The sequence below is a fragment of the Oncorhynchus gorbuscha genome, linkage group LG12 (assembly GCF_021184085.1).
Source record: "Oncorhynchus gorbuscha isolate QuinsamMale2020 ecotype Even-year linkage group LG12, OgorEven_v1.0, whole genome shotgun sequence".
NCBI classification, from domain to species: domain Eukaryota; kingdom Metazoa; phylum Chordata; class Actinopteri; order Salmoniformes; family Salmonidae; genus Oncorhynchus; species Oncorhynchus gorbuscha.
In genome coordinates this window covers 4,849,859-4,877,620 of record NC_060184.1, presented here as the reverse complement: position 1 = coordinate 4,877,620, position 27,762 = coordinate 4,849,859, and the positions used below count along the sequence as shown (strand labels likewise).

The following is a 27,762-nucleotide window of genomic DNA, read 5'->3' as shown; positions in this document are numbered from 1 at the left end:
CTCAGATGCTGCGTGGTGAGCAGGTGTCTGAGTCTGTCTGGTTCAAGTGCCTTCCCGAGGCAACCTGCTGTTCACCTGCTGTTCAAGATCGAGTCTCCAGTTTGTCCTCGTCATTTCGAGTGAAAGTTGTGTTTTTTGTTTGTATTTACTTTACTGGATTAAAGACTCTGTTTTCGCCAAGTCGCTTTTGGGTCCTCTTTCACCTGCATGACACCACTCCAATACCTTGACTTTGTTGCCCTTAAGCCATTTTGCCACAACTTCGGAAGTACGCTTGGGGTCATTGTCCATTTGGAACACCCATTTGCAACTAAGCTTTAACTTCCTGACAGAAGTCTTGAGATGTTGCTTAAATATAATGTTCCTACCTCATGATGCCATCTATTTTGTGAAGTGCACCAGTCCCTCCTGCAGCAAAGCACCCCCACAACATGATGCTGCCACCCTTGTGCTTCACGGTTGGGATGGTGTTCTTCAGGTTGTAATCCTCCCCCTTTTTCCTCCAAACATAATGATGGTCATTATGGCCAAACAGTTCTATTTTTGTTTAATCAGACCAGAGGACATTTCTCCAAAAAGTACCATCTTTGTCCCCATGTGCAGTTGCAAAAAGTAGTCTGGCTTTTTTTTATGGCGGTTTTGGAGCAGTGGCTTCTTCCTTGCTGAGCATCCTTTCAGGTTATGTCGATATAGGACTCGTTTTACTGTGGATATAGATACTTTTGAACCTGTTTCCTCCAGTATCTTCACAAGGTCCTTTGCTGATGTTCTGGGATTGATCTGCACTTTTCGCACCAAAGTACGTTAATTTCTAGGAGACAGTACGTGTCTCCTTCCTGAGCGGTATGACGGCTGCATTGGGCCCATGGTGTTTATACTTGCGTACTATTGTTTGTACAGATGAACGTGGTACCTTCAGGCATTTGGAAATTGCTCCCAAGGATGAACCAGACTTGTGGAGGTCTACAATTACTTTTCTGAAGTCTTGGCTGATTTCTTTTGATTTTCCTAATACATCCACATGTACACCTCCAATTGACTCAAATTATGTCAATTAGCAAGAAGCTTCTAAAGTCATGACATCATTTTCTGGAATTTTCCAAGCTGTTTAAAGGCAAAAGTCAACTTAGTGTATGTAAACTTCTGATGCACTGGAATTGTGATACAGTGAATTATAAGTGAAATAACCTGTCTGTAAACAATTGTTGGAAAAATTACTTGTGTCATGCACAAAGTAGTGTCAGGTGGAGCAGCACGGAGAGCAAGAGCAGACTCAGAGCAGAAATCAGGAATGAATGAACCAAGATATGTATTGTAACAGGGAGAGATGAAGTGCATTTCCAGGGATGTTCGGATGAGTTGTAGGAAACCAGATGTGGAGGCTGAGGTTGGAGATGGGAAACAGGTCCGGAGGAGGGGAATCCAAGGGAGTAAAGAGGATCCAGAACAAGGTAGCAGGGTGGTGAGATGTGAAACAGGAGACAGGAACCAGAGTCAGAGCGGCAAAACTGTAGTTACGGGATCTTAAATAAGGATAACAAATAGCTAGAAGCTTCTAGAAGACTGACTGAACGGAGATTACGATCTGGCAGAGTGGAAGTGGCAGGACTGAGTATTTGTAGAGGTCTTGATTATGGAACAGGTTGCAGCTGGTGGGGAACTGCTCTGACTCCAGCACACCTGTCTCCAACCACACAATCACACACACACACAGAGAGGGAGAGGGAAAGGGAGAGGGAGAGAGAACTAGGGGAATGGCTGCAGGTCAAGGAGACACCGGATGTCCACTATGGGGTGTGGCAGGAGCAGATGTGACAACTAGGTGTCCTAACCGACTTGCCAAAACTATACTTTGTTAACAATACATTTGTAGAGTGGTTGAATAACGAGTTTTAATGACTCCAACCTAAGTGTATGTAAACTACCGACTTCAACTGTAAACATAGAAAGGCCACCAAATGAGGTGGAAACTGAGCTGCACTTCCTAACCTCCTGCCAAATGTATGACCATATTAGAGACACACGTTTCCCTCATATTACACAGGTCCACAAAGAATTTGAAAACAAACCCGATTTTGATAAACTCCCATATCTACTGGGTGAAATTCCACAGTGTGCCATCACAGTAGCAATATTTGTGACCTGTTGCCACAAGAAAAGGTCAACCAGTGAAGAATAAACACCAAATACAACCAATATTTACTTTAACCATTTGTACATCGTTACAACACTGTATATAGACATAATATGACATTTGAAATGTCTTTATTATTTTGGAACTTCTGTATGTGTAATGTTTTTTGTTGTTTATTTCACTTTTGTATATTATCTACTTCACTTGCTTTGGAAATGTTAACATATGTTTCCCATGCCAATAAAGCCCCTTGATTTGAATTGAGCATTTATATAGGTAATAGGATACCATTGTTGACGTTTCTATCAGCTGATAAATCTATTTTAAAACTGTCGTGTGTTTCCTATCCATAGGCCCGGGCAAGTGCTAAGAAGTTCCGTAAGGTGACCTTGACCATCTCTCCTAAGGGAATCATCATCACAGACACAGAGACACAGGACCTCATAGAGAATGTGTCCATCTATAGGTAAACAATATGACATCATAATGACCTCATAGAGAATGTGTCCATCTATAGGTAAACAATATGACATCATAATGACCTCATAGAGAATGTGTCCATCTATAGGTAAACAATATGACATCATAATGACCTCATAGAGAATGTGTCCATCTATAGGTAAACAATATGACATCATAATGACCTCATAGAGAATGTGTCCATCTATAGGTAAACAATATGACATCATAATGACCTCATAGAGAATGTGTCCATCTATAGGTAAACAATATGACATCATAATGACCGTCTAGAGAACCGCTCCGTATACAGGTAAATAATGACATCATAATGACCGTCTAGAGAACCGCTCCGTATACAGGTAAATAATGACCGTCTAGAGAACCGCTCCGTATACAGGTAAATAATGACATCATAATGACCGTCTAGAGAACCGCTCCGTATACAGGTAAATAATGACCGTCTAGAGAACCGCTCCGTATACAGGTAAATAATGACATCATAATGACCGTCTAGAGAACCGCTTCGTATATAGGTAAATAATGACATCATAATGACCGTCTAGAGAACCGCTCCGTATACAGGTAAATAATGACATCATAATGACCGTCTAGAGAACCGCTCCGTATATAGAGGTAAATAATGACATCATAATGACCGTCTAGAGAACCGCTCCATATATACAGGTAAATAATGACATCATAATGACCGTCTAGAGAACCGCTCCGTATATAGAGGTAAATAATGACGTCATAATGACCGTCTAGAGAACCGCTCCGTATACAGGTAAATAATGACCGTCTAGAGAACCGCTCCGTATATAGAGGTAAATAATGACCGTCTAGAGAACCGCTCCGTATATAGAGGTAAATAATGACATCATAATGACCGTCTAGAGAACCGCTCCATATACAGGTAAATAATGACGGTCTAGAGAACTATGTATCTATGTAAATCATCCCCCTGTCTCTTCTTCTCTCTTCCCCTCAATCTATGTACATCATCCCCCTGTCTCTTCTTCTCTCTTCCCCTCAATCTATGTAAATCACCCCCTCTCATCCCCCTCTCTCTTCTTCTCTCTTCCCCTCAATCTATGTACATCATCCCCCTCTCTCTTCTTCTCTCTTCCCCTCAATCTATGTAAATCATCCCCCTGTCTCTTCTTCTCTCTTCCCCTCAATCTATGTAAATCATCCCCTGTCTCTTCTTCTCTCTTCCCCTCAATCTATGTACATCATCCCCCTCTCTCTTCTTCTCTCTTCCCCTCAATCTATGTAAATCATCCCCCTGTCTCTTCTTCTCTCTTCCCCTCAATCTATGTAAATCATCCCCCTGTCTCTTCTTCTCTCTTCCCCTCAATCTATGTACATCATCCCCCTCTCTCTTCTTCTCTCTTCCCCTCAATCTATGTAAATCATCCCCCTCTCTCCTTCTCTCTTCCCCTCAATCTATGTCAATGCTTTGAGGGCTGGATTCTGTGTATTTGAGAGATTAATTGTGTATGTGAATGTTTACGTGTACTGTGTGTGCGCATGTGTAAGTGTGTGTTTGTGTAAATGATTGTCTGTATAATTGTGTCTCTGTATTTTTTAGTGTGTGTGTGTGTGTGTCTTAATTGTGTGTATCCTAGGTTGTGAGAATCACCACAGGACAGGCTTGAACGAGAGATGGAAAGAAACACTGAGTCTGTGGAAAGAAAAGAAAAGATGACATCTGTAATCTAGAGGAGAGGAGAATAGAGGGGATAGAAATCAACTGTAATCTAGAGGAGGAGAGGAGAATAGAGGGGATAGAAAACAACTGTAATCTAGAGGAGAGGAGAATAGAGGGGATAGAAAACAACTGTAATCTAGAGGAGAGGAGAATAGAGGGGATAGAAAACAACTGTAATCTAGAGGAGGAGAGGAGAATAGAGGGGATAGAAAACAACTGTAATCTAGAGGAGGAGAGGAGAATAGAGGGGATAGAAATCAACTGTAATCTAGAGGAGAGGAGAATAGAGGGGATAGAAAACAACTGTAATCTAGAGGAGGAGAGGAGAATAGAGGGGATAGAAAACAACTGTAATCTAGAGGAGAGGAGAATAGAGGGGATAGAAATCAACTGTAATCTAGAGGAGAGGAGAATAGAGGGGATAGAAAACAACTGTAATCTAGAGGAGAGGAGAATAGAGGGGATAGAAATCAACTGTAATCTAGAGGAGAGGAGAATAGAGGGGATAGAAAACAACTGTAATCTAGAGGAGGAGAGGAGAATAGAGGGGATAGAAAACAACTGTAATCTAGAGGAGGAGAGGAGAATAGAGGGGATAGAAAACAACTGTAATCTAGAGGAGGAGAGGAGAATAGAGGGGATAGAAAACAACTGTAATCTAGAGGAGGAGAGGAGAATAGAGGGGATAGAAAAAAACTGTAATCTAGAGGAGAATAGAGGGGATAGAAAACAACTGTAATCTAGAGGAGAGGAGAATAGAGGGGATAGAAAACAACTGTAATCTAGAGGAGGAGAGGAGAATAGAGGGGATAGAAAACAACTGTAATCTAGAGGAGGAGAGAATAGAGGGGATAGAAAACAACTGTAATCTAGAGGAGGAGAGGAGAATAGAGGGGATAGAAAACAACTGTAATCTAGAGGAGGAGAGGAGAATAGAGGGAGCAGCGATGGAGGGGAGGGAGGAGAAACATCCTCAGCCTTGACAATGTAAACAAACATTTCCTTTAGTTGATATTCTCCACTCTCTTTCGCTCTCTCCTCTCCTCTCCTCTCCTCTCCTCTCCTCTCCTCTCCTCTCCTCTCCTCTCCCTTCTTCTCCTGTCTTCTCCTCTCCTGTCCTGTCCTCTCCTGTTCTCTCCTCTCCTGTCCTGTCCTCTCCCTTCTTCTCCTGTCTTCTCCTCTCCTGTCCTGTCCTCTCCTGTTCTCTCCTCTCCTGTTCTCTCCTCTCCTGTCCTGTCCTCTCCCTTCTTCTCCTGTCTTCTCCTCTCCTCTCCTGTCCTCTCTCCTGTCCTCTCCTGTTCTCTCTTCTCCTGTCCTGTCCTCTCCTGTCCTGTCCTCTCCTGTTCTCTCTTCTCCTGTTCTCTCTTCTCCTGTTTTCTCCTCTCCTGTTCTCTCCTCTCCTGTCCTCTCCTGTTCTCTCCTCTCCTGTCCTGTCCTCTCCTGTTCTCTCTTCTCCTGTTCTCTCTTCTCCTGTTTTCTCCTCTCCTGTCCTGTCCTCTCCTGTCCTCTCCTGTTTTCTCCTCTCCTGTTTTCTCCTCTCCTGTCCTGTCCTCTCCTGTTCTCTCTTCTCCTGTTCTCTCCTCTCCTGTTTTCTCCTCTCCTGTCCTGTCCTCTCCTGTCCTCTCCTGTTCTCTCCTCTCCTGTCCTGTCCTCTCCTCTCCTCTCCTGTCCTGTCCTCTCCTGTCCTCTCCTGTTTTCTCCTCTCCTGTTTTCTCCTCTCCTGTCCTGTCCTCTCCTGTTTTCTCCTCTCCTGTTTTCTCCTCTCCTGTTCTCTCTTCTCCTGTTCTCTCCTCTCCTGTTTTCTCCTCTCCTGTCCTGTCCTCTCCTGTCCTCTCCTGTTTTCTCCTCTCCTGTCCTGTCCTCTCCTGTCCTGTCCTCTCCTGTTCTCTCCTCTCCTGTCCTCTCCTGTCCTCTCCTGTCCTCTCCTGTTCTCTCCTCTCCTGTCCTCTCCTGTCCTCTCCTGTTTTCTCCTCTCCTGTTCTCTCTTCTCCTGTTCTCTCCTCTCCTGTTTTCTCCTCTCCTGTCCTCTCCTGTCCTCTCCTGTTTTCTCCTCTCCTGTCCTGTCCTCTCCTGTCCTCTCCTGTCCTCTCCTGTTTTCTCCTCTCCTGTCCTGTCCTCTCCTGTCCTCTCCTGTTTTCTCCTCTCCTGTCCTCTCCTGTCCTCTCCTGTTTTCTCCTCTCCTGTTTTCTCCTCTCCTGTCCTGTCCTCTCCTGTTCTCTCTTCTCCTGTTTTCTCCTCTCCTGTTTTCTCCTCTCCTGTCCTGTCCTCTCCTGTCCTCTCCTGTTTTCTCCTCTCCTGTTTTCTCCTCTCCTCTCCTGTCCTCTCCTGTTTTCTCCTCTCCTGTTTTCTCCTCTCCTGTCCTGTCCTCTCCTGTTCTCTCTTCTCCTGTTTTCTCCTCTCCTGTTTTCTCCTCTCCTCTCCTGTCTTCTCCTGTTCTCTCCTCTCCTGTTCTCTCCTCTCCTGTCCTCTCCTCTCCTGTCCTCTCCTCTCCTGTTTTCTCCTCTCCTGTCTTCTCCTGTCTTCTCCTGTTCTCTCCTCTCCTGTTCTCTCCTCTCCTGTCCTCTCCTGTTCTCTCCTCTCCTGTCCTCTCCTCTCCTGTCCTCTCCTCTCCTGTCCTCTCCTGTCCTTTCCTGTCCTCTCCTCTCCTGTTCTTTCCTGTCCTCTCCTCTCCTGTCCTCTCCTGTCCTCTCCTGTTCTCTCCTCTCCTGTCCTCTCCTCTCCTGTTCTCTCCTCTCCTGTTCTCTCCTCTCCTGTCCTCTCCTCTCCTGTCCTCTCCTCTCCTGTTTTCTCCTCTCCTGTCTTCTCCTGTCTTCTCCTGTTCTCTCCTCTCCTGTTCTCTCCTCTCCTGTTCTCTCCTCTCCTGTCCTCTCCTCTCCTGTCCTCTCCTGTCCTTTCCTGTCCTCTCCTGTCCTTTCCTGTCCTCTCCTCTCCTGTTCTTTCCTGTCCTCTCCTCTCCTGTCCTCTCCTGTCCTCTCCTGTCCTCTCCTCTCCTGTTCTCTCCTCTCCTGTTCTCTCCTCTCCTGTTCTCTCCTCTCCTGTCCTCTCCTCTCCTGTTCTCTCCTCTCCTGTTCTCTCCTCTCCTGTCCTCTCCTGTCCTCTCCTGTTCTCTCCTCTCCTGTTCTCTCCTCTCCTGTCCTCTCCTCTCCTGTCCTCTCCTCTCCTGTTCTTTCCTGTCCTCTCCTCTCCTGTCCTCTCCTGTTCTCTCCTCTCCTGTCCTCTCCTCTCCTGTTCTCTCCTCTCCTGTTCTCTCCTCTCCTGTCCTCTCCTCTCCTGTCCTCTCCTGTCCTCTCCTGTCCTTTCCTGTCCTCTCCTCTCCTGTTCTTTCCTGTCCTCTCCTCTCCTGTCCTCTCCTCTCCTGTTTTCTCCTGTCCTCTCCTCTCTCCTCTCCTGTCCTTTCCTGTCCTCTCCTCTCCTGTTCTTTCCTGTCCTCTCCTCTCCTGTCCTCTCCTCTCCTGTCCTCTCCTGTCTTCTCCTGTCCTCTCCTGTTCTCTCCTGTCCTGTCCTCTCCTCACCTGTGCATGCTGAAACCGATAAAAGGAATATGGCCCTCATCGGTTATTTGAGTCATAATGAATTCTGATGTTCAGTCTTCTGTTATTCAGGCTGGCTGTGGACTGAGTTCCCTGATGTTATTATATTAGTTCAAAAGGCTCTTCTCTCAGTGTGTGTTCGGTTGACTCATCATCAGGTCTGTCTGAAGTTGGAAGCAGAACCCCCCCCCAGGCTTAGGTTGGAATCAAAGCACTAGAATGATCGATCCTCTTCAGCACAGTCTCTTTGAACACCACACTCCAGAGGACACAATGCATGCAGACCTCTGTATGATACCCGTGTATATGTGTGTGAGTGTGAGTGTGTGTGTGTGTGTGTGAGTGTGAGTGTGAGCGTGAGTGTGTGTGTTGTGACGGCCCTGAATTTTTCTGAACCGTCTCAGTGCAGCTCCTTCCAATAGGGCGCTTTCCCTTTAATTCCCAATTAAATAGCATCAGCTTTGCGAAAGGGGGGTGGTGATGGAGACGTGACTGAGGATGTGATCAACCCTCAGTTCCTGAAGCTTCTCTATTCCATTGTTTTGTTGCCGTTAAACGTGTGTTTTGTTGCCTAATAGAGTTCACCCAGGATCGGATCCACTCTTTGCGTCCCTGGACTACACATCTCCGTTCTTCGTGGCCTTTCTCCGCTGGAGATCTATTGGCGGATTGGATTGTCTGACTGACCGACTGACTACCACCTTTTTGTATACGGTATTTCATTTGTTTTGATGTGATGTATACTGTGATTTATGTAGTTAGTTGTAGTTGAGGACTTATTAAGAGTGATACGCTTTAAAGTTCTGTGGTAAACTTATTGTTCTATTGATGGTATGATTAATACTGGGTTTATGCTACACGGAATGAACGGACAAACATTGCGTGACAGAAGTCACTTGAGTTCACTGAACTCCTTTACCGGGCTGGACTCTTTTTAGGCCCGAGGTACAGGACATTTCTGGAGGAACCAGAACTCATTGTGATATTATTATATGTGTGTGTGTAATCATTGTGGTTGCTAATACAACCCACGCAACAGAATATAGTTGTTTTTGAAGTTCTTTCCAATGTTTTAAGGGTTTATGAAAAGTTTATTTCCATCCTGACTTTTACATAAGTCCTTTGTATTGGTGTAGACTTGACGGACAAGATGGGACTCATTCCCACTCAAACTAAAAGGAGAAACCAATGTTTTCTCTGGTAGGCACAACCTACCTGGCACCCCTATAAATAATAACCTCAAGTCAAAACCGTTACATAAAAAATGCTTCCTAAGCCAGGGATTATGGGTTCAAGTCCCATCTGGGGTGCCATTTTTTATGTAACGGTTTTGACTTGAGGTTATTATTTATAGGGGTGCCAGGTAGGTTGTGCCTACCAGAGAAAACATTGGTTTCTCCTTTTAGTTTGAGTGGGAATGAGTCCCATCTTGTCCGTCAAGTCTACACCAATACAAAGGACTTATGTAAAAGTCAGGATGGAAATAAACTTTTCATAAACCCTTAAAACATTGGAAAGAACTTCAAAAACAACTATATTCTGTTGCGTGGGTTGTATTAGCAACCACAATGATTACACACACACATATAATAATATCACAATGAGTTCTGGTTCCTCCAGAAATGTCCTGTACCTCGGGCCTAAAAAGAGTCCAGCCCGGTAAAGGAGTTCAGTGAACTCAAGTGACTTCTGTCACGCAATGTTTGTCCGTTCATTCCGTGTAGCATAAACCCAGTATTAATCATACCATCAATAGAACAATAAGTTTACCACAGAACTTTAAAGCGTATCACTCTTAATAAGTCCTCAACTACAACTAACTACATAAATCACAGTATACATCACATCAAAACAAATGAAATACCGTATACAAAAAGGTGGTAGTCAGTCGGTCAGTCAGACAATCCAATCCGCCAATAGATCTCCAGCGGAGAAAGGCCACGAAGAACGGAGATGTGTAGTCCAGGGACGCAAAGAGTGGATCCGATCCTGGGTAAACTCTCTTAGGCTACAAAACACACGTTTAACGGCAACAAAACAACGGAATAGAGAAGCTTCAGGAACTGAGGGTTGATCACATCCTCAGTCACGTCTCCATCACCACCCCCCTTTCGCAAAGCTGATGCTATTTAATTGGGAATTAAAGGGAAAGCGCCCTATTGGAAGGAGCTGCACTGAGACGGTTCAGAAAAATTCAGGGCCGTCACAGTGTGTGTGTGTGTGTGTGTGTGAGCGTGAGTTTGTGAGTGTGTGTGTGTGTGTGAATGAGTGTGTGTGAGCGAGTGCGAGTGTGTGTCCTCCTCCACAACCGAAACAACCCTCTACAATGTATCCACTCAAATTCACAAAAGATAAGTTTCAGATAATTTATTCACATTTTTACTAAAAACAAAACTCCTTTCCTAGTTGACCTGGATTCCATTGTATTATATTATTATATACAGATGTGATGTAAATTCATGTGGATTGAGTATAATCTCGTCTTCCAATGCACGGACTTGATATATATATATATAAATACATATATATATATTTATTTATCCTGTTGTTTTAAGGATATTACATCAAAAGTTGGATCAGCCTGTAGTGTGGTTTTCCACTTTAATTTTCAGTGTGACTCCAAATCCAGACCTCCATGGGTTGATAAATTTGATATCCATTGATAATTTTTGTGTGTGATTTTGTTGTTAGCACATTCAACTATGTAAAGAAAAAAGTATTTAATAAGAATATTTCATTCATTCAGATCTAGGATGTGTTATTTTTAGTGTTCCCTTTATTTTTTTTGAACAGTGTATATTATATTTACCCTGTTGCTACCTCAAACAGGTCGATTCTTGGACGTACCGTACAGTATTTTACCATCAAATCCACTTGTCCACTTGTCCACTTGTCCTGCGCAATACTTGTGACACAGACAAGACGTGTTGTAGCTACTCAAATCCACTGTGTCACACTCTTGGATCTTATCAGCAGCATGTATTTACGGCTTCCAACTTCTGCTCACTTCTCCAGTATATAAAACCGATACGTCACAGTGGGGTTATTATATGATATATTCGAGGTGTCTTGGGCATTGCTATTTGGGTCACGCTGCTCATCGGAGACGCAGCTAGAAACACTGAGATCTGAGCGAGGTTATCACACGCTTGTTGTTGGACGGAGGAGTTAACGGAGGACGGACGGACACACACGCAGACACACGCACAGACACACACAGACACACGCAGACACACGCAGACACACGCAGACACACGCACACACGCACGCACGCACGCACGCACGCACGCACGCACGCACGCACGCACGCACGCACGCACACACACACACACACACACACACACACACACACACACACACACACACACACACACACACACACACACACACACACACACACACACACACACACACACACACACACACACACACTGTACGCTGGCTGCTAATACAACAGAAAACAGGGTGGTTATGACTGGCTGCTATGACAACAGAAAACAGTGTGGTTATGACTGGCTGCTATGACAACAGAAAACAGTGTGGTTATGACTCCAACCTGCACGCTGGCTGCTATGACAACAGAGAACAGTGTGGTTATGACTGGATGCTATGACAACAGAAAACAGTGTGGTTATGACTGGCTGTGACTACAGGGTTTATATAAAGCCAGAATGCTATGGAAGGAGAGGGTCAAACACTGTCTCTGTTGTCTACTTAATCTACACAGCTATTATCTATCCAAAGCCTTTGCATGTGCGTGTGATACCTCCAGCACTCTGCATAAGGAAGCCATCTTAGGCCTGAGTCCCAAATGGCACCCTATTCCCTATGGGTTCTCTGGTCAAAAGTAGTGCACTATAAAGGGAATAGGGTGCCATTTGGGAAGCATATTGGATCAATACCACTCCCTGTAGCTTCCTATAGTCCACTTAAAGAAGAAAGAGCTAATGCATTCACTATGTCTGCATTCAAAATGGCAAAACATTTAGGGAATAGGGCTCTGGTCTATAGTAGTGCACTATGTAGGGAATAGGGCTCTGGTCTATAGTAGTGCACTATATAGGGAATAGGGCTCTGGTCTAAAGTAGTGCACTATGTAGGGAATAGGGCTCTGGTCTATAGTAGTGCACTATATAGGGAATAGGGCTCTGGTCTATAGTAGTGCACTATATAGGGAATAGGGCTCTGGTCTAAAGTAGTGCACTATGTAGGGAATAGGGCTCTGGTCTATAGTAGTGCACTATATAGGGAATAGGGCCCTGGTCTAAAGTAATGCACTATATAGGGAATTGGGCTCTGGTCTAAAGTAGTGAACTATATAGGGAAGAGGGCTCTGGTCTAAAGTAGTGAACTATATAGGGAAGAGGGCTCTGGTCTAAAGTAGTGCACTATGTAGGGAATAGGGCTCTGGTCTAAATTAGTGCACTACGTAGGGAATTGGGCTCTGGTCTATAGTAGTGCACTACATAGGGAGTAGGGTGACATTTGGGACATGTGTTGTATGGACCAGTGGGAAGATTTCAACGGTCATCCTATAGAATGCTTTAGTGAGCTTTGTTAAAGGCTGGTTCTGAAGGCCATCCATTCACCATGGCCTTTAGATAGGCCTTTAGAACCAACCACTCACCATGGCCTTTAGATAGGCCTTTAGAACCAGCCACTCACCATGGCCTTTAGAACCAACCACTCACAATGGCCTTTAGAACCAACCACTCACAATGGCCTTTAGAACCAGCCACTCACTGTGGCCTTTAGAACCAACCACTCACAATGGCCTTTAGAACCAGCCATTCACCATGGCATTTAGGACCAGCCATTCACCATGGCCTTTAGAACCAGCCATTCACCATGGCCTTTAGATAGGCCTTTAGAACCAGCCATTCACCATGGCCTTTAGAACCAGCCATTCACAATGGCGTTTAGAACCAGCCATTCACCATGGCCTTTAGATAGGCCTTTAGAACCAGCCATTCACCATGGCCTTAGATAGGCCTTTAGAACCAGCCACTCACTATGGCCTTTAGATAGGCCTTTAGAACCAGCCACTCACTATGGCCTTTAGATAGGCCTTTAGAACCAGCCACTCACCATGGCCTTTAGAACCAGCCACTCATCATGGCCTTTAGATAGGCCTTTAGAACCAGCCACTCACCATGGCCTTTAGAACCAGCCACTCACTGTGGTCTTTAGAACCAACCACTCACCATGGCCTTTAGAACCAGCCACTCACCATGGCCTTTAGATAGGCCTTTAGAACCAGCCACTCACCATGGCCTTTAGAACCAGCCACTCACTGTGGCCTTTAGAACCAGCCATTCACCATGGCCTTTAGAACCAGCCATTCACCATGGCCTTTAGAACCAGCCACTCACCGTGGCCTTTAGAACCAGCCACTCACCGTGGCCTTTAGAACCAACCACTCACCGTGGCCTTTAGAACCAGCCATTCACCGTGGCCTTTAGAACCAACCACTCACCGTGGCCTTTAGAACCAACCACTCACCATGGCCTTTAGAACCAACCACTCACCATGGCCTTTAGAACCAGCCATTCACCGTGACTTTCTGTGGATTTGCTGCATGAGGTTTTCTGAAAGTTGAATATACATTTTTCCCATAGACCAGGTATACAAGTTATGCATGCCAGGATCAGTAATGTACTTGATATTGTTTTGAACATGTCGTCAATAAATTGTTAATCTTTGCTTTTGTTTTGTTGGCTGTTGTTCAAACTGGGGTGATAATGAGTTACACAGTGCTAATCTTTCAGATCTCAATTAAAAAGATTATATAGACAGGGTTGAACCTGATCCTAGATCAGCACTCTTACTCCTAGATACATAAGGCCCCTGGGCGCCAATAATGATTAACTGGCAATTAATTCATTTCTTTCTAAGCCCCCTTCAGAGGTTTTAGAGATTTGACAAGACAGCATAAGATTTAGTAATGAGGTTTTAAGACTGTAAAGCTTTAGTGTTTTGTTCAGTTATTTTCTGCTCTGTGATAGTCAGATTTCCATCCCAAATGGCACCCTAATCACTATAAGGCCCTGGTCAAAAGTAGTGTATTATAGTGTACTATATAGGAAACAGGGTGGCATTTGGGATGCCAACCCTCTTTGGTCCGTCTGTGATCTATGGCCTACTTAATATTCATGACTTCCCCTTCACACCCTGCTGTGATTGGCCTGCTGCTCGTCCCGCGTGAACCAGGTTAGGAAGAGCACTGGTGGAGTTACTAGTTTAAAACTCATCCTATATCTGTCTCACTCTAACTGTGATGGATGGCCATTGGGGTCTGTAGGCCAGAGATAGATGAGGATACAATATACTTTCATTACAAATCAAATTATAATGGAAAATGTTTTATAAAAATGTCATATCCACTTCTTTATGATGAAGATAACGTGTAAATGTTCAATGAATTGATCGTCACCAATGGATATCTCTCTCTTCTCCATTTAACTAGTTGAAACATCTGAAAATATACTGTATGTGTAGCCAGGGCAGGGTTTGTCCAAACCCTAGACCCCATTGGTTGATGGGAGTTGTATTGTTTGACCCTAGACCCCATTGGTTGATGGGAGTTGTATTGTTTGACCCTAGACCCCATTGGTTGATGGGAGTTGTATTGTTTGACCCTAGACCCCATTGGTTGATGGGAGTTGTATTGTTTGACCCTAGACCCCATTGGTTGATGGGAGTTGTATTGTTTGACCCTAGACCCCATTGGTTGATGGGAGTTGTATTGTTTGACCCTAGACCCCATTGGTTGATGGGAGTTGTATTGTTTGACCCTAGACCCCATTGGTTGATGGGAGTTGTACTGTTTGACCCTAGACCCCATTGGTTGATGGGAGTTGTAATTGTTCTCCCCTCCTGCAGAATCTCCTACTGTACTGCAGATAAAACCCAGGACAAAGTGTTTGCCTACGTTTCCCAGATTCAGTTGGACGAGACCCTCGAGTGCCACGCCTTCCTCTGTCACAAGAAGAAGATCGTAAGTGACAAGTGGGCACTAGTTCAAAACACTTTTCCCTTTCCGTCTCTGTTGATAACGTTTGATAATGAACCCGAGACACCGAATATTTATTCAGAATAATTCATAATTATAATTCATAATTAATTAATAATATTTCAGAATTAAACACGGATGAAAGTAATTTAATTTTCATAATTTTTTTGTTAATATCTATCTTTATACGTCGTTAGGGAAACACGAGAAGTTACCAATCATTGAAATAATGTTTCCAATTCAAAACCATTCTTACTTTAGACGTTTACATCTGAAATGACGATGGTGTCTGGCTCCATCTTGTGGTACTGTAGGTGCTTGCAAACCACAATCAAATTATGTTATACAGTATGTCTCTGTTCTGTGGTTTGTCAGGCCCAAGCTGTGACTCTCACCGTAGCCCAGGCCTTCACAGTAGCTCTGGACCTGTGGGAGATTGCTCAGGAAGGTGAGTACTAACTCTAACCGTAGCCCAGGCCTTCACAGTAGCTTTGGACCTGTGGGAGATTGCTCAGGAAGGTGAGTACTAACTCTAACCGTAGCCCAGGCCTTCACAGTAGCTTTGGACCTGTGGGAGATTGCTCAGGAAGGTGAGTACTAACTCTAACCGTAGCCCAGGCCTTCACAGTAGCTCTGGACCTGTGGGAGATTGCTCAGGAAGGTGAGGATGAGGGTGAATGTCAGCAAGACATTTTTACTGTCCGTTCTCCAACGTTTTGTCTCCAACGTTTTGTCTCCAACGTTTAGTCTCCAACGTTTTGTCTCCAACGTTTTGTCTCCAACGTTTTGTCTCCAACGTTCTCCAACGTTTTGTCTCCAACGTTCTCCAACGTTTTGTCTCCAACGTTTTGTCTCCAACGTTTTGTCTCCAACGTTTTGTCTCCAATGTTTTGTCTCCAATGTTTTGTCTCCAACATTTTGTCTCCAACGTTTTACCTCCAACGTTCTCCAACATTTTGTCTCCAACGTTTTGTCTCCAACGTTCTCCAATGTTTTGTCTCCAACGTTTTGTCTCCAACGTTCTCCAACATTTTGTCTCCAACGTTTTGTCTCCAACGTTCTCCAACATTTTGTCTCCAACGTTTTGTCTCCAACGTTTTACCTCCAACGTTTTGTCTCCAACGTTCTCCAACGTTTTGTCTCCAACGTTTTGTCTCCAACATTTTGTCTCCAACGTTTTTCCGCTGGACTACATGTTCCTGGGGTCTGACACTTTTCCTCTCCTCTCTGTCCTCAGATAAAAGTCAGAAGGCCAGGAGGACATGCTGCGCGTGTTCTGTCAGTGATGGACAGACAGAGACTACAAACACACACAGCGTCTCAGGTAGGTCAACTTCATTTGTAGTACTCTTCCTGTAATGATCTTGACATCTATTGGTCTATAAATCTTTGCACGCTTGTTAAGGTACACCCACTAGGGCTGGGCAATATAGCCTAAAAGTACTGCAGGGCTTCAGACCTTCGCCAGACAGCCACAAGTAGTTATTTCAGTTCCTCCACTCTCCTCCTCACCCTCAGGGACCTAGCCTGATCAGTGCTGAATGTCTCTCTTTCTCTCTCTTTCTCTCTCTTTCTCTCTCTCTCTCTCTCTCTCTCTCTCTCTCTCTCTCTCTCTCTCTCTCTCTCTCTCTCTCTCTCTCTCCTTCTCTCTCTCTCTCTCTCTCTCTCTCTCTCTCTCTCTCTCTCTCTCTCTCTCTCTCTCTCTCTCTCTCTCTCTCTCTCTCTCTCTCTCTCTCTCTCTCTCTCTCTCTCTCTCTCTCTCTCTCTCTCTCTCTCTCTCCCCTTCCTTCCCTCCCTCCGTCCCCCTCTCTCTCTCTGTCTCAGACTCAGAGCAGCAGCAGCCCCTGAGGAAGGAGGAGAAACAGAGACGGCCATTTTTCTCCATGTCATTCAGCTCTCCTTCACCCAGCAACAAACCCGCCAGGAAACGACCAATCAAACACGGCTCCTGGGTAAGTCATGTCCTTGGGTTCCAGGCCCTTGATTGGTCTAGCCAGTCACAATTATCACGTCTGATATAACGTAAACAATATGTGTTCTCCATGGACAAGCTGGGACTGTTAAGCTATTGCTAATGATAAGAGGTGAACCACATTATACATGGTATTACCTCCACTATAGTTGAGATGGATGACCTCCAGTAGAGTTGTCCTCCAGTATAGTTGAGGTGGATGACCTCCAGTACAGTTGAGGTGGATGACCTCCAGTATAGTTGAGGTGAATGACCTCCAGTATAGTTGACCTCCAGTATAGTTGAGGTGGATGACCTCCAGTATAGTTGACCTCCAGTATAGTTGAGGTGGATGACCTCCAGTATAGTTGAGGTGGATAACCTCCAGTATAGTTGACCTCCAGTATAGTTGAGGTGGATGACCTCTAGTATAGTTGAGGTGGATGACCTCCAGTATAGTTGAGATGGATGACCTCCAGTATAGTTGACCTCCAGTATAGTTGAGATGGATGACCTCCAGTATAGTTGAGATGGATGACCTCCAGTATAGTTGAGATGGATGACCTCCAGTATAGTTGAGATGGATGACCTCCAGTATAGTTGAGATGGATGACCTCTAGTATAGTTGACCTCCAGTAGAGTTGAGATGGATGACCTCCAGTACAGTTGAGGCGGATGACCTCCAGTAAAGTTGAGGTGGAAGACCTCCAGTATAGTTGACCTCCAGTATAGTTGAGATGGATGACCTCCAGTATAGTTGAGGTGGATGACCTCCAGTATAGTTGAGGTGGATGACCTCCAGTATAGTTGAGTTGGATAACCTCCAGTATAGTTGACCTCCAGTATAGTTGAGGTGGATGACCTCCAGTATAGTTGAGGTGGATGACCTCCAGTATAGTTGACCTCCAGTATAGTTGAGGTGGATGACCTCCAGTATAGTTGAGGTGGATGATCTCCAGTATAGTTGAGGTGGATAACCTCCAGTATAGTTGACCTCCAGTATAGTTGAGGTGGATGACCTCCAGTATAGTTGAGGTGGATGATCTCCAGTATAGTTGATGTGGATGACCTCCAGTATAGTTGACCTCCAGTATAGTTGAGCTCCAGTATAGTTGAGGTGGATGACCTCCAGTATAGTTGAGATGGATGACCTCCAGTATAGTTGACCTCCAGTATAGTTGAGATGGATGACCTCCAGTATAGTTGAGATGGATGACCTCCAGTATAGTTGACCTCCAGTATAGTTGAGATGGATGACCTCCAGTATAGTTGAGATGGATGACCTCCAGTATAGTTGAGATGGATGACCTCCAGTATAGTTGACCTCCAGTATAGTTGACCTCCAGTATAGTTGAGATGGAAGACCTCCAGTATAGTTGAGATGGATGACCTCCAGTATAGTTGAGGTGGATGACCTCCAGTATAGTTGACCTCCAGTATAGCTGACCTCCAGTATAGTTGAGGTGGATGACCTCCAGTATAGTTGACCTCCAGTATAGTTGAGGTGGATGACCTCCAGTATAGTTGACCTCCAGTATAGTTGAGGTGGATGACCTCCAGTATAGTTGACCTCCAGTATAGTTGAGATGGATGACCTCCAGTATAGTTGAGGTGGATGACCTCCAGTATAGTTGACCTCCAGTATAGTTGAGGTGGATGACCTCCAGTATAGTTGAGATGGATGACCTCCAGTATAGTTGAGGTGGATGACCTCCAGTATAGTTGAGATGGATGACCTCCAGTATTATTGAGATGGATGACCTCCAGTATAGTTGAGGTGGATGACCTCCAGTATAGTTGACCTCCAGTATAGTTGAGGTGGATGACCTCCAGTATAGTTGAGATGGATGACCTCCAGTTTTATTGAGTTGGATGACCTCCAGTATTATTGAGATGGATGACCTCCAGTATAGTTGAGGTGGATGACTTGCAGTATAGTTGACCTCCAGTATAGTTGAGGTGGATGACCTCCAGTATTATTGAGATGGATGACCTCCAGTATAGTTGACCTCCAGTATAGTTGAGGTGGATGATCTCCAGTATAGTTGACCTCCAGTATAGTTGAGATGGATGACCTCCAGTATAGTTGAGATGGATGACCTCCAGTATAGTTGACCTCCAGTATAGTTGAGGTGGTTGACCTCCAGTATAGTTGAGGTGGATGATCTCCAGTATAGTTGAGATGGATGACCTCCAGTATAGTTGACCTCCAGTATAGTTGAGGTGGATGATCTCCAGTATATTTGACCTCCAGTATAGTTGAGATGGATGACCTCCAGTATAGTTGAGGTGGTTGACCTCCAGTATAGTTGAGGTGGATAACCTCCAGTATAGTTGATCTCCAGTATAGTTGAGGTGGATGACCTCTAGTATAGTTGAGGTGGATGACCTCTAGTATAGTTGAGGTGGATGACCTCCAGTATAGTTGAGATGGATGATCTCCAGTATAGTTGAGATGGATGACCTCCAGTATAGTTGAGATGGATGATCTCCAGTATAGTTGACCTCCAGTATAGTTGTCCTCCAGTATAGTTGAGGTGGATGACCTCAGTATAGTTGACCTCCAGTATAGTTGACCTCCAGTATAGTTGAGGTGGATGACCTCCAGTATAGTTGAGAAGGATGACCTCCAGTATAGTTGACCTCCAGTATAGTTGACCTCCAGTATAGTTGAGGTGAATGACCTCCAGTATAGTTGACCTCCAGTATAGTTGAGGTGGATGACCTCCAGTATAGTTGACCTCCAGTATAGTTGAGGTGGATGACCTCCAGTATAGTTGAGATGGATGACCTCCAGTATAGTTGAGATGGATGATCTCCAGTATAGTTGACCTCCAGTATAGTTGTCCTCCAGTATAGTTGAGGTGGATGACCTCCAGTATAGTTGACCTCCAGTATAGTTGAGGTGGATGACCTCCAGTATAGTTGAGAAGGATGACCTCCAGTATAGTTGACCTCCAGTATAGTTGACCTCCAGTATAGTTGAGGTGAATGACCTCCAGTATAGTTGACCTCCAGTATAGTTGAGGTGGATGACCTCCAGTATAGTTGACCTCCAGTATAGTTGAGGTGGATGACCTCCAGTATAGTTGAGGTGGATAACCTCCAGTATAGTTGACCTCCAGTATAGTTGAGGTGGATGACCTCTAGTATAGTTGAGGTGGATGACCTCTAGTATAGTTGAGGTGGATAACCTCCAGTATAGTTGACCTCCAGTATAGTTGAGATGGATGACCTCCAGTATAGTTGAGATGGATGACCTCCAGTATAGTTGACCTCCAGTATAGTTGAGATGGATGACCTCCAGTATAGTTGAGATGGATGACCTCCAGTATAGTTGAGATGGATGACCTCCAGTATAGTTGAGATGGATGACCTCCAGTATAGTTGAGATGGATGACCTCTAGTATAGTTGACCTCCAGTAGAGTTGAGATGGATGACCTCCAGTACAGTTGAGGCGGATGACCTCCAGTAAAGTTGAGGTGGAAGACCTCCAGTATAGGTGGAAGACCTCCAGTATAGTTGACCTCCAGTATAGTTGAGATGGATGACCTCCAGTATAGTTGAGGTGGATGACCTCCAGTATAGTTGAGGTGGATGACCTCCAGTATAGTTGAGTTGGATAACCTCCAGTATAGTTGACCTCCAGTATAGTTGTCCTCCAGTATAGTTGAGGTGGATGACCTCCAGTATAGTTGACCTCCAGTATAGTTGACCTCCAGTATAGTTGAGGTGGATGACCTCCAGTATAGTTGAGAAGGATGACCTCCAGTATAGTTGAGGTGGATGACTTGCAGTATAGTTGAACTCCAGTATAGTTGAGGTGGATGACCTCCAGTATTATTGAGATGGATGACCTCCAGTATAGTTGACCTCCAGTATAGTTGAGGTGGATGATCTCCAGTATAGTTGACCTCCAGTATAGTTGAGATGGATGACCTCCAGTATAGTTTAGATGGATGACCTCCAGTATAGTTGACCTCCAGTATAGTTGAGGTGGTTGACCTCCAGTATAGTTGAGGTGGATGATCTCCAGTATAGTTGAGATGGATGACCTCCAGTATAGTTGACCTCCAGTATAGTTGAGGTGGATGATCTCCAGTATATTTGACCTCCAGTATAGTTGAGATGGATGACCTCCAGTATAGTTGAGGTTGTTGACCTCCAGTATAGTTGAGGTGGATAACCTCCAGTATAGTTGATCTCCAGTATAGTTGAGGTGGATGACCTCTAGTATAGTTGAGGTGGATGACCTCTAGTATAGTTGAGGTGGATGACCTCCAGTATAGTTGAGATGGATGATCTCCAGTATAGTTGAGATGGATGACCTCCAGTATAGTTGAGATGGATGATCTCCAGTATAGTTGACCTCCAGTATAGTTGTCCTCCAGTATAGTTGAGGTGGATGACCTCCAGTATAGTTGACCTCCAGTATAGTTGACCTCCAGTATAGTTGAGGTGGATGACCTCCAGTATAGTTGAGAAGGATGACCTCCAGTATAGATGACCTCCAGTATAGTTGACCTCCAGTATAGTTGAGGTAGATGATCTCCAGTATAGTTGACCTCCAGTATAGTTGACCTACAGTATAGTTGAGGTGGATGACCTCCAGTATAGTTGAGATGGATGACCTCCAGTATAGTTGAGAAGGATGACCTCCAGTATAGATGACCTCCAGTATAGTTGACCTCCAGTATAGTTGAGGTAGATGATCTCCAGTATAGTTGACCTCCAGTATAGTTGACCTACAGTATAGTTGAGGTGGATGACCTCCAGTATAGTTGAGATGGATGACCTCCAGTATAGTTGAGGTGGATGATCTCCAGTATAGTTGACCTCCAGTATAGTTGAGGTGGATGACCTCCAGTATAGTGACCTCCAGTATAGTTGAGATGGATGACCTCCAGTATAGTTGAGGTGGATGAACTCCAGTATAGTTGACCTCCAGTATAGTTGAGATGGATGACCTCCAGTATAGTTGAGGTGGATGACCTCCAGTATAGTTGACCTCCAGTATAGTTGAGGTGGATGACCTCCAGTATAGTTGACCTCCAGTATAGTTGACCTCCAGTATAGTTGACCTCCAGTATAGTTGAGGTGGATGACCTCCAGTATAGTTGACCTCCAGTATAGTTGACCTCCAGTATTGTTGAGGTGGATGACCTCCAGTATAGTTGACCTCCAGTATAGTTGAGATGGATGACCTCCAGTATAGTTGAGGTGGATGATCTCCAGTATAGTTGACCTCCAGTATAGTTGAGGTGGATGACCTCCAGTATAGTTGAGGTGGATGTCCTCCAGTTTTATTGAGATGGATGACCTCCAGTATAGTTGAGATGGATGACCTCCAGTATTATTGAGATGGATGACCTCCAGTATAGTTGAGGTGGATGACTTCCAGTATAGTTGACCTCCAGTATAGTTGAGGTGTATGACCTCCAGTATTATTGAGATGGATGACCTCCAGTATAGTTGACCTCCAGTATAGTTGAGGTGGATGATCTCCAGTATATTTGACCTCCAGTATAGTTGAGATGGATGACCTCCAGTATAGTTGAGGTGGATGACCTCCAGTATAGTTGAGATGGATGATCTCCGGTATAGTTGAGATGGATGACCTCCAGTATAGTTGACCTCCAGTATAGTTGAGGTGGATGATCTCCAGTATAGTTGACCTCCAGTATAGTTGTCCTCCAGTATAGTTGAGGTGGATGACCTCCAGTACAGTTGACCTCCAGTATAGTTGACCTCCAGTATAGTTGAGGTCGATGACCTCCAGTATAGTTGAGAAGGATGATCTCCAGTATAGTTGAGATAGATGACCTCCAGTATAGTTGACCTCCAGTATAGTTGAGGTGGATGATCTCCAGTATAGTTGACCTCCAGTATAGTTGTCCTCCAGTATAGTTGAGGTGGATGAACTCCAGTATAGTTGACCTCCAGTATAGTTGACCTCCAGTATAGTTGAGGTGGATGACCTCCAGTATAGTTGAGGTGGATGACCTCCAGTATAGTTGAGGTGGATGACCTCCAGTATAGTTGACCTCCAGTATAGTTGAGATGGATGACCTCCAGTATAGTTGAGGTGGATGACCTCCAGTATAGTTGACCTCCAGTATAGTTGAGGTGGATGACCTCCAGTATAGTTGACCTCCAGTATAGTTGACCTCCAGTATAGTTGACCTCCAGTATAGTTGAGGTGGATGACCTCCAGTATAGTTGACCTCCAGTATAGTTGACCTCCAGTATAGTTGAGGTGGATGACCTCCAGTATAGTTGACCTCCAGTATAGTTGAGATGGATGACCTCCAGTATAGTTGAGGTGGATGATCTCCAGTATAGGTGACCTCCAGTATAGTTGAGGTGGATGACCTCCAGTATAGTTGAGGTGGATGACCTCCAGTTTTATTGAGATGGATGACCTCCAGTATAGTTGAGATGGATGACCTCCAGTATTATTGAGATGGATGACCTCCAGTATAGTTGAGGTGGATGACTTCCAGTATAGTTGACCTCCAGTATAGTTGAGGTGGATGACCTCCAGTATTATTGAGATGGATGACCTCCAGTATAGTTGACCTCCAGTATAGTTGAGGTGGATGATCTCCAGTATATTTGACCTCCAGTATAGTTGAGATGGATGACCTCCAGTATAGTTGAGGTGGTTGACCTCCAGTATAGTTGAGGTGGATGACCTCCAGTATAGTTGAGATGGATGACCTCCAGTATAGTTGACCTCCAGTATAGTTGAGGTGGATGATCTCCAGTATAGTTGACCTCCAGTATACTTGACCTCCAGTATAGTTGACCTCCAGTATAGTTGAGGTGGATGACCTCCAGTATAGTTGAGAAGGATGACCTCCAGTATAGATGACCTCCAGTATAGTTGAGATGGATGATCTCCAGTATAGTTGAGATAGATGACCTCCAGTACAGTTGATCTCCAGTATAGTTGAGGTGGATGATCTCCAGTATAGTTGACCTCCAGTATAGTTGTCCTCCAGTATAGTTGAGGTGGATGACCTCCAGTATAGTTGACCTCCAGTATAGTTGAGGTGGATGACCTCCAGTATAGTTGACCTCCAGTATAGTTGACCTCCAGTATAGTTGAGGTGGATGACCTCCAGTATAGTTGAGATGGATGACCTCCAGTATAGTTGAGGTGGATGATCTCCAGTATAGTTGACCTCCAGTATAGTGACCTCCAGTATAGTTGAGATGGATGACCTCCAGTATAGTTGAGGTGGATGACCTCCAGTATAGTTGACCTCCAGTATAGTTGAGATGGATGACCTCCAGTATAGTTGAGGTGGATGACCTCCAGTATAGTTGACCTCCAGTATAGTTGAGGTGGATGACCTCCAGTATAGTTGACCTCCAGTATAGTTGACCTCCAGTATAGTTGACCTCCAGTATAGTTGAGGTGGATGACCTCCAGTATTATTGAGATGGATGACCTCCAGTATAGTTGACCTCCAGTATAGTTGAGGTGGATGATCTCCAGTATATGTGACCTCCAGTATAGTTGAGATGGATGACCTCCAGTATAGTTGAGGTGGTTGACCTCCAGTATAGTTGAGTTGGATGACCTCCAGTATAGTTGAGATGGATTATCTCCAGTATAGTTGAGATGGATGACCTCCAGTATAGTTGTCCTCCAGTATAGTTGAGGTGGATGTCCTCCAGTATAGTTGACCTCCAGTATAGTTGAGGTGGATGACCTCCAGTATAGTTGAGAAGGATGACCTCCAGTATAGATGACCTCCAGTATAGTTGACCTCCAGTATAGTTGAGGTGGATGATCTCCAGTATAGTTGACCTCCAGTATAGTTGACCTCCAGTATAGTTGAGGTGGATGACCTCCAGTATAGTTGAGATGGATGAACTCCAGTATAGTTGAGGTGGATGATCTCCAGTATAGTTGACCTCCAGTATAGTTGAGGTGGATGACCTCCATTATAGTGACCTCCAGTATAGTTGAGATGGATGACCTCCAGTATAGTTGAGGTGGATGACCTCCAGTATAGTTGACCTCCAGTATAGTTGAGATGGATGACCTCCAGTATAGTTGAGGTGGATGACCTCCAGTATAGTTGACCTCCAGTATAGTTGAGGTGGATGACCTCCAGTATAGTTGACCTCCAGTATAGTTGACCTCCAGTATAGTTGAGGTGGATGACCTCCAGTATAGTTGACCTCCAGTATAGTTGACCTCCAGTATAGTTGAGGTGGATGACCTCCAGTATAGTTGACCTCCAGTATAGTTGAGATGGATGACCTCCAGTATAGTTGAGGTGGATGATCTCCAGTATAGTTGACCTCCAGTATAGTTGAGGTGGATGACCTCCAGTATTATTGAGATGGATGACCTCCAGTATAGTTGGGGTGGATGACCTCCAGTATAGTTGAGGTGGATGACCTCCAGTTTTATTGAGATGGATGACCTCCAGTATAGTTGAGGTGGATGACCTTCAGTATAGTTGACCTCCAGTATAGTTGAGATAGATGACCTCCAGTATTATTGAGATGGATGACCTCCAGTATAGTTAAGGTGGATGACTTCCAGTATATTTGACCTCCAGTATAGTTGAGGTGGATGACCTCCAGTATAGTTGACCTCCAGTGTAGTTGAGATGGATGACCTCCAGTATAGTTGAGGTGGTTGACCTCCAGTATAGTTGAGATGGATGACCTCCAGTATAGTTGAGATGGATGACCTCCAGTATAGTTGAGATGGATGACCTTCAGTATAGTTGACCTCCAGTATAGTTGTTCTCCAGTACAGTTGAGATGGATGACCTCCAGTATAGTTGACCTCCAGTATAGTTGTTCTCCAGTACAGTTGAGATGGATGACCTCCAGTATAGTTGACCTCCAGTATAGTTGTTCTCCAGTATAGTTGAGATGGATGACCTCTAGTATAGTTGATCTCCAGTATAGTTGACCTCCAGTATTATTGAGATGGATGAACTCCAGTATAGTTGAGGTGGATGACCTCTAGTATAGTTGACCTCCAGTATAGTTGACCTCCAGTATTATTGAGATGGATGAACTCCAGTATAGTTGAGATGGATGACCTCCAGTAGAGTTGAGATGGATGACCTCCAGTAGAGTTGTCCTCCAGTATAGTTGAGGTGGATGACCTCCAGTATAGTTGACCTCCAGTATAGTTGAGATGGATGACCTCCAGTATATTTGAGATGGATGACCTCCAGTATAGTTGACCTCCAGTATAGTTGTCCTCCAGTATAGTTGAGGTGGAAGACCTCCAGTATAGTTGACCTCCAGTATAGTTGAGATGGATGAACTCCAGTATAGTTGACCTCCAGTATAGTTGAGATGGATGAACTCCAGTATAGTTGAGATGGATGACCTCCAGTATAGTTGACCTCCAGTATAGTTGACCTCCAGTATAGTTGAGATGGATGACCTCCGGTAGAGTTGAGATAGATGACCTCCAGTATAGTTGAGATGGATGACCTCCAGTATAGTTGACCTCCAATATAGTTGAGATGGATGACCTCCGGTAGAGTTGAGATAGATGACCTCCAGTATAGTTGAGATAGATGACCTCCAGTATAGTTGAGGTGGATAACCTCCAGTATAGGTGTACTCCAGTATAGTTGACTTCCAGTATAGTTGAGATGGATGACCTCCAGTATAGTTGACCTCCAGTATAGTTGAGGTGGATGACCTCCAGTATAATTGACCTCCAGTATAGTTGACCTCCAGTATTATTGAGATGGATGACCTCCAGTATAGTTGAGATGGATGACCTCCAGTATAGTTGAGATGGATGACCTCTAGTATAGTTGAGATGGATGACCTCCAGTATAGTTGAGGTGGATGACCTCCAGTATAGTTGCGGTGGATGACCTCCAGTATAGTTGAGGTGGATGACCTCCAGTATAGTTGAGGTGGATGACCTCCAGTATAGTTGAGGTGGATGACCTCCAGTATAGTTGAGGTGGATGATCTCCAGTATAGTTGAGATGGATGACCTCTAGTATAGTTGACCTCCAGTATAGTTGAGACGGATGACCTCCAGTATAGTTGAGGTGGATGACCTCCAGTATAGTTGAGGTGGATGACCTCCAGTATAGTTGAGGTGGATGACCTCCAGTATAGTTGAGGTGGATGATCTCCAGTATAGTTGACCTCCAGTATAGTTGAGGTGGATGACCTCCAGTATAGTTGAGGTGGATGACCTCCAGTATAGTTGACCTCCAGTATAGTTGAGGTGGATGACCTCCAGTATAGTTGAGATGGATGACCTCCAGTATAGTTGACCTCCAGTATAGTTGACGTGGATGACCTCCAGTATATTTGAGATGGATGACCTCCAGTATAGTTGACCTCCAGTATAGTTGTCCTCCAGTATAGTTGAGGTGGAAGAGCTCCAGTATAGTTGACCTCCAGTATAGTTGATCTCCAGTATAGTCGAGATGGATGACCTCCAGTATAGTTGTCCTCCAGTATAGTTGAGATGGATGAACTCCAGTATAGTTGACCTCCAGTATAGTTGAGATGGATGAACTCCAGTATAGTTGAGATGGATAACCTCCAGTATAGTTGAGGTGGATGACCTCCAGTATAGTTGAGGTGGATGACCTCCAGTATAGTTGAGGTGGATGACCTCCAGTATAGTTGACCTCCAGTATAGTTGAGATGGATGACCTCCAGTATATTTGAGATGGATGACCTCCAGTATAGTTGAACTCCAGTATAGTTGTCCTCCAGTATAGTTGAGGTGGAAGACCTCCAGTATAGTTGACCTCCAGTATAGTTGAGATGGATGAACTCCAGTATAGTTGACCTCCAGTATAGTTGAGATGGATGAACTCCAGTATAGTTGAGATGGATGACCTCCAGTATAGTTGACCTCCAGTATAGTTGACCTCCAGTATAGTTGAGATGGATGACCTCCGGTAGAGTTGAGATAGATGACCTCCAGTATAGTT

At 44.6% G+C, this 27,762-nt stretch overlaps 1 protein-coding gene across 1 annotated transcript in view; it reads left to right on the top strand.

Annotated features, from left to right (window-relative positions):
• Positions 1 to 1,373: 1,373 nt before the first annotated feature.
• LOC123991481 (low density lipoprotein receptor adapter protein 1-like) overlaps positions 1,374 to 27,762 on the top strand; it is a 50,568-nt gene continuing 24,179 nt past the window's right edge. The window contains exons 1-6 of the mRNA XM_046293100.1: positions 1,374 to 1,451; positions 2,488 to 2,600; positions 14,720 to 14,834; positions 15,225 to 15,297; positions 16,087 to 16,173; positions 16,674 to 16,801. Of these exons, the coding sequence (XP_046149056.1) occupies positions 1,374 to 1,451; positions 2,488 to 2,600; positions 14,720 to 14,834; positions 15,225 to 15,297; positions 16,087 to 16,173; positions 16,674 to 16,801 (594 nt within the window). The remainder of the gene's footprint in view (positions 1,452 to 2,487; positions 2,601 to 14,719; positions 14,835 to 15,224; positions 15,298 to 16,086; positions 16,174 to 16,673; positions 16,802 to 27,762) is intronic.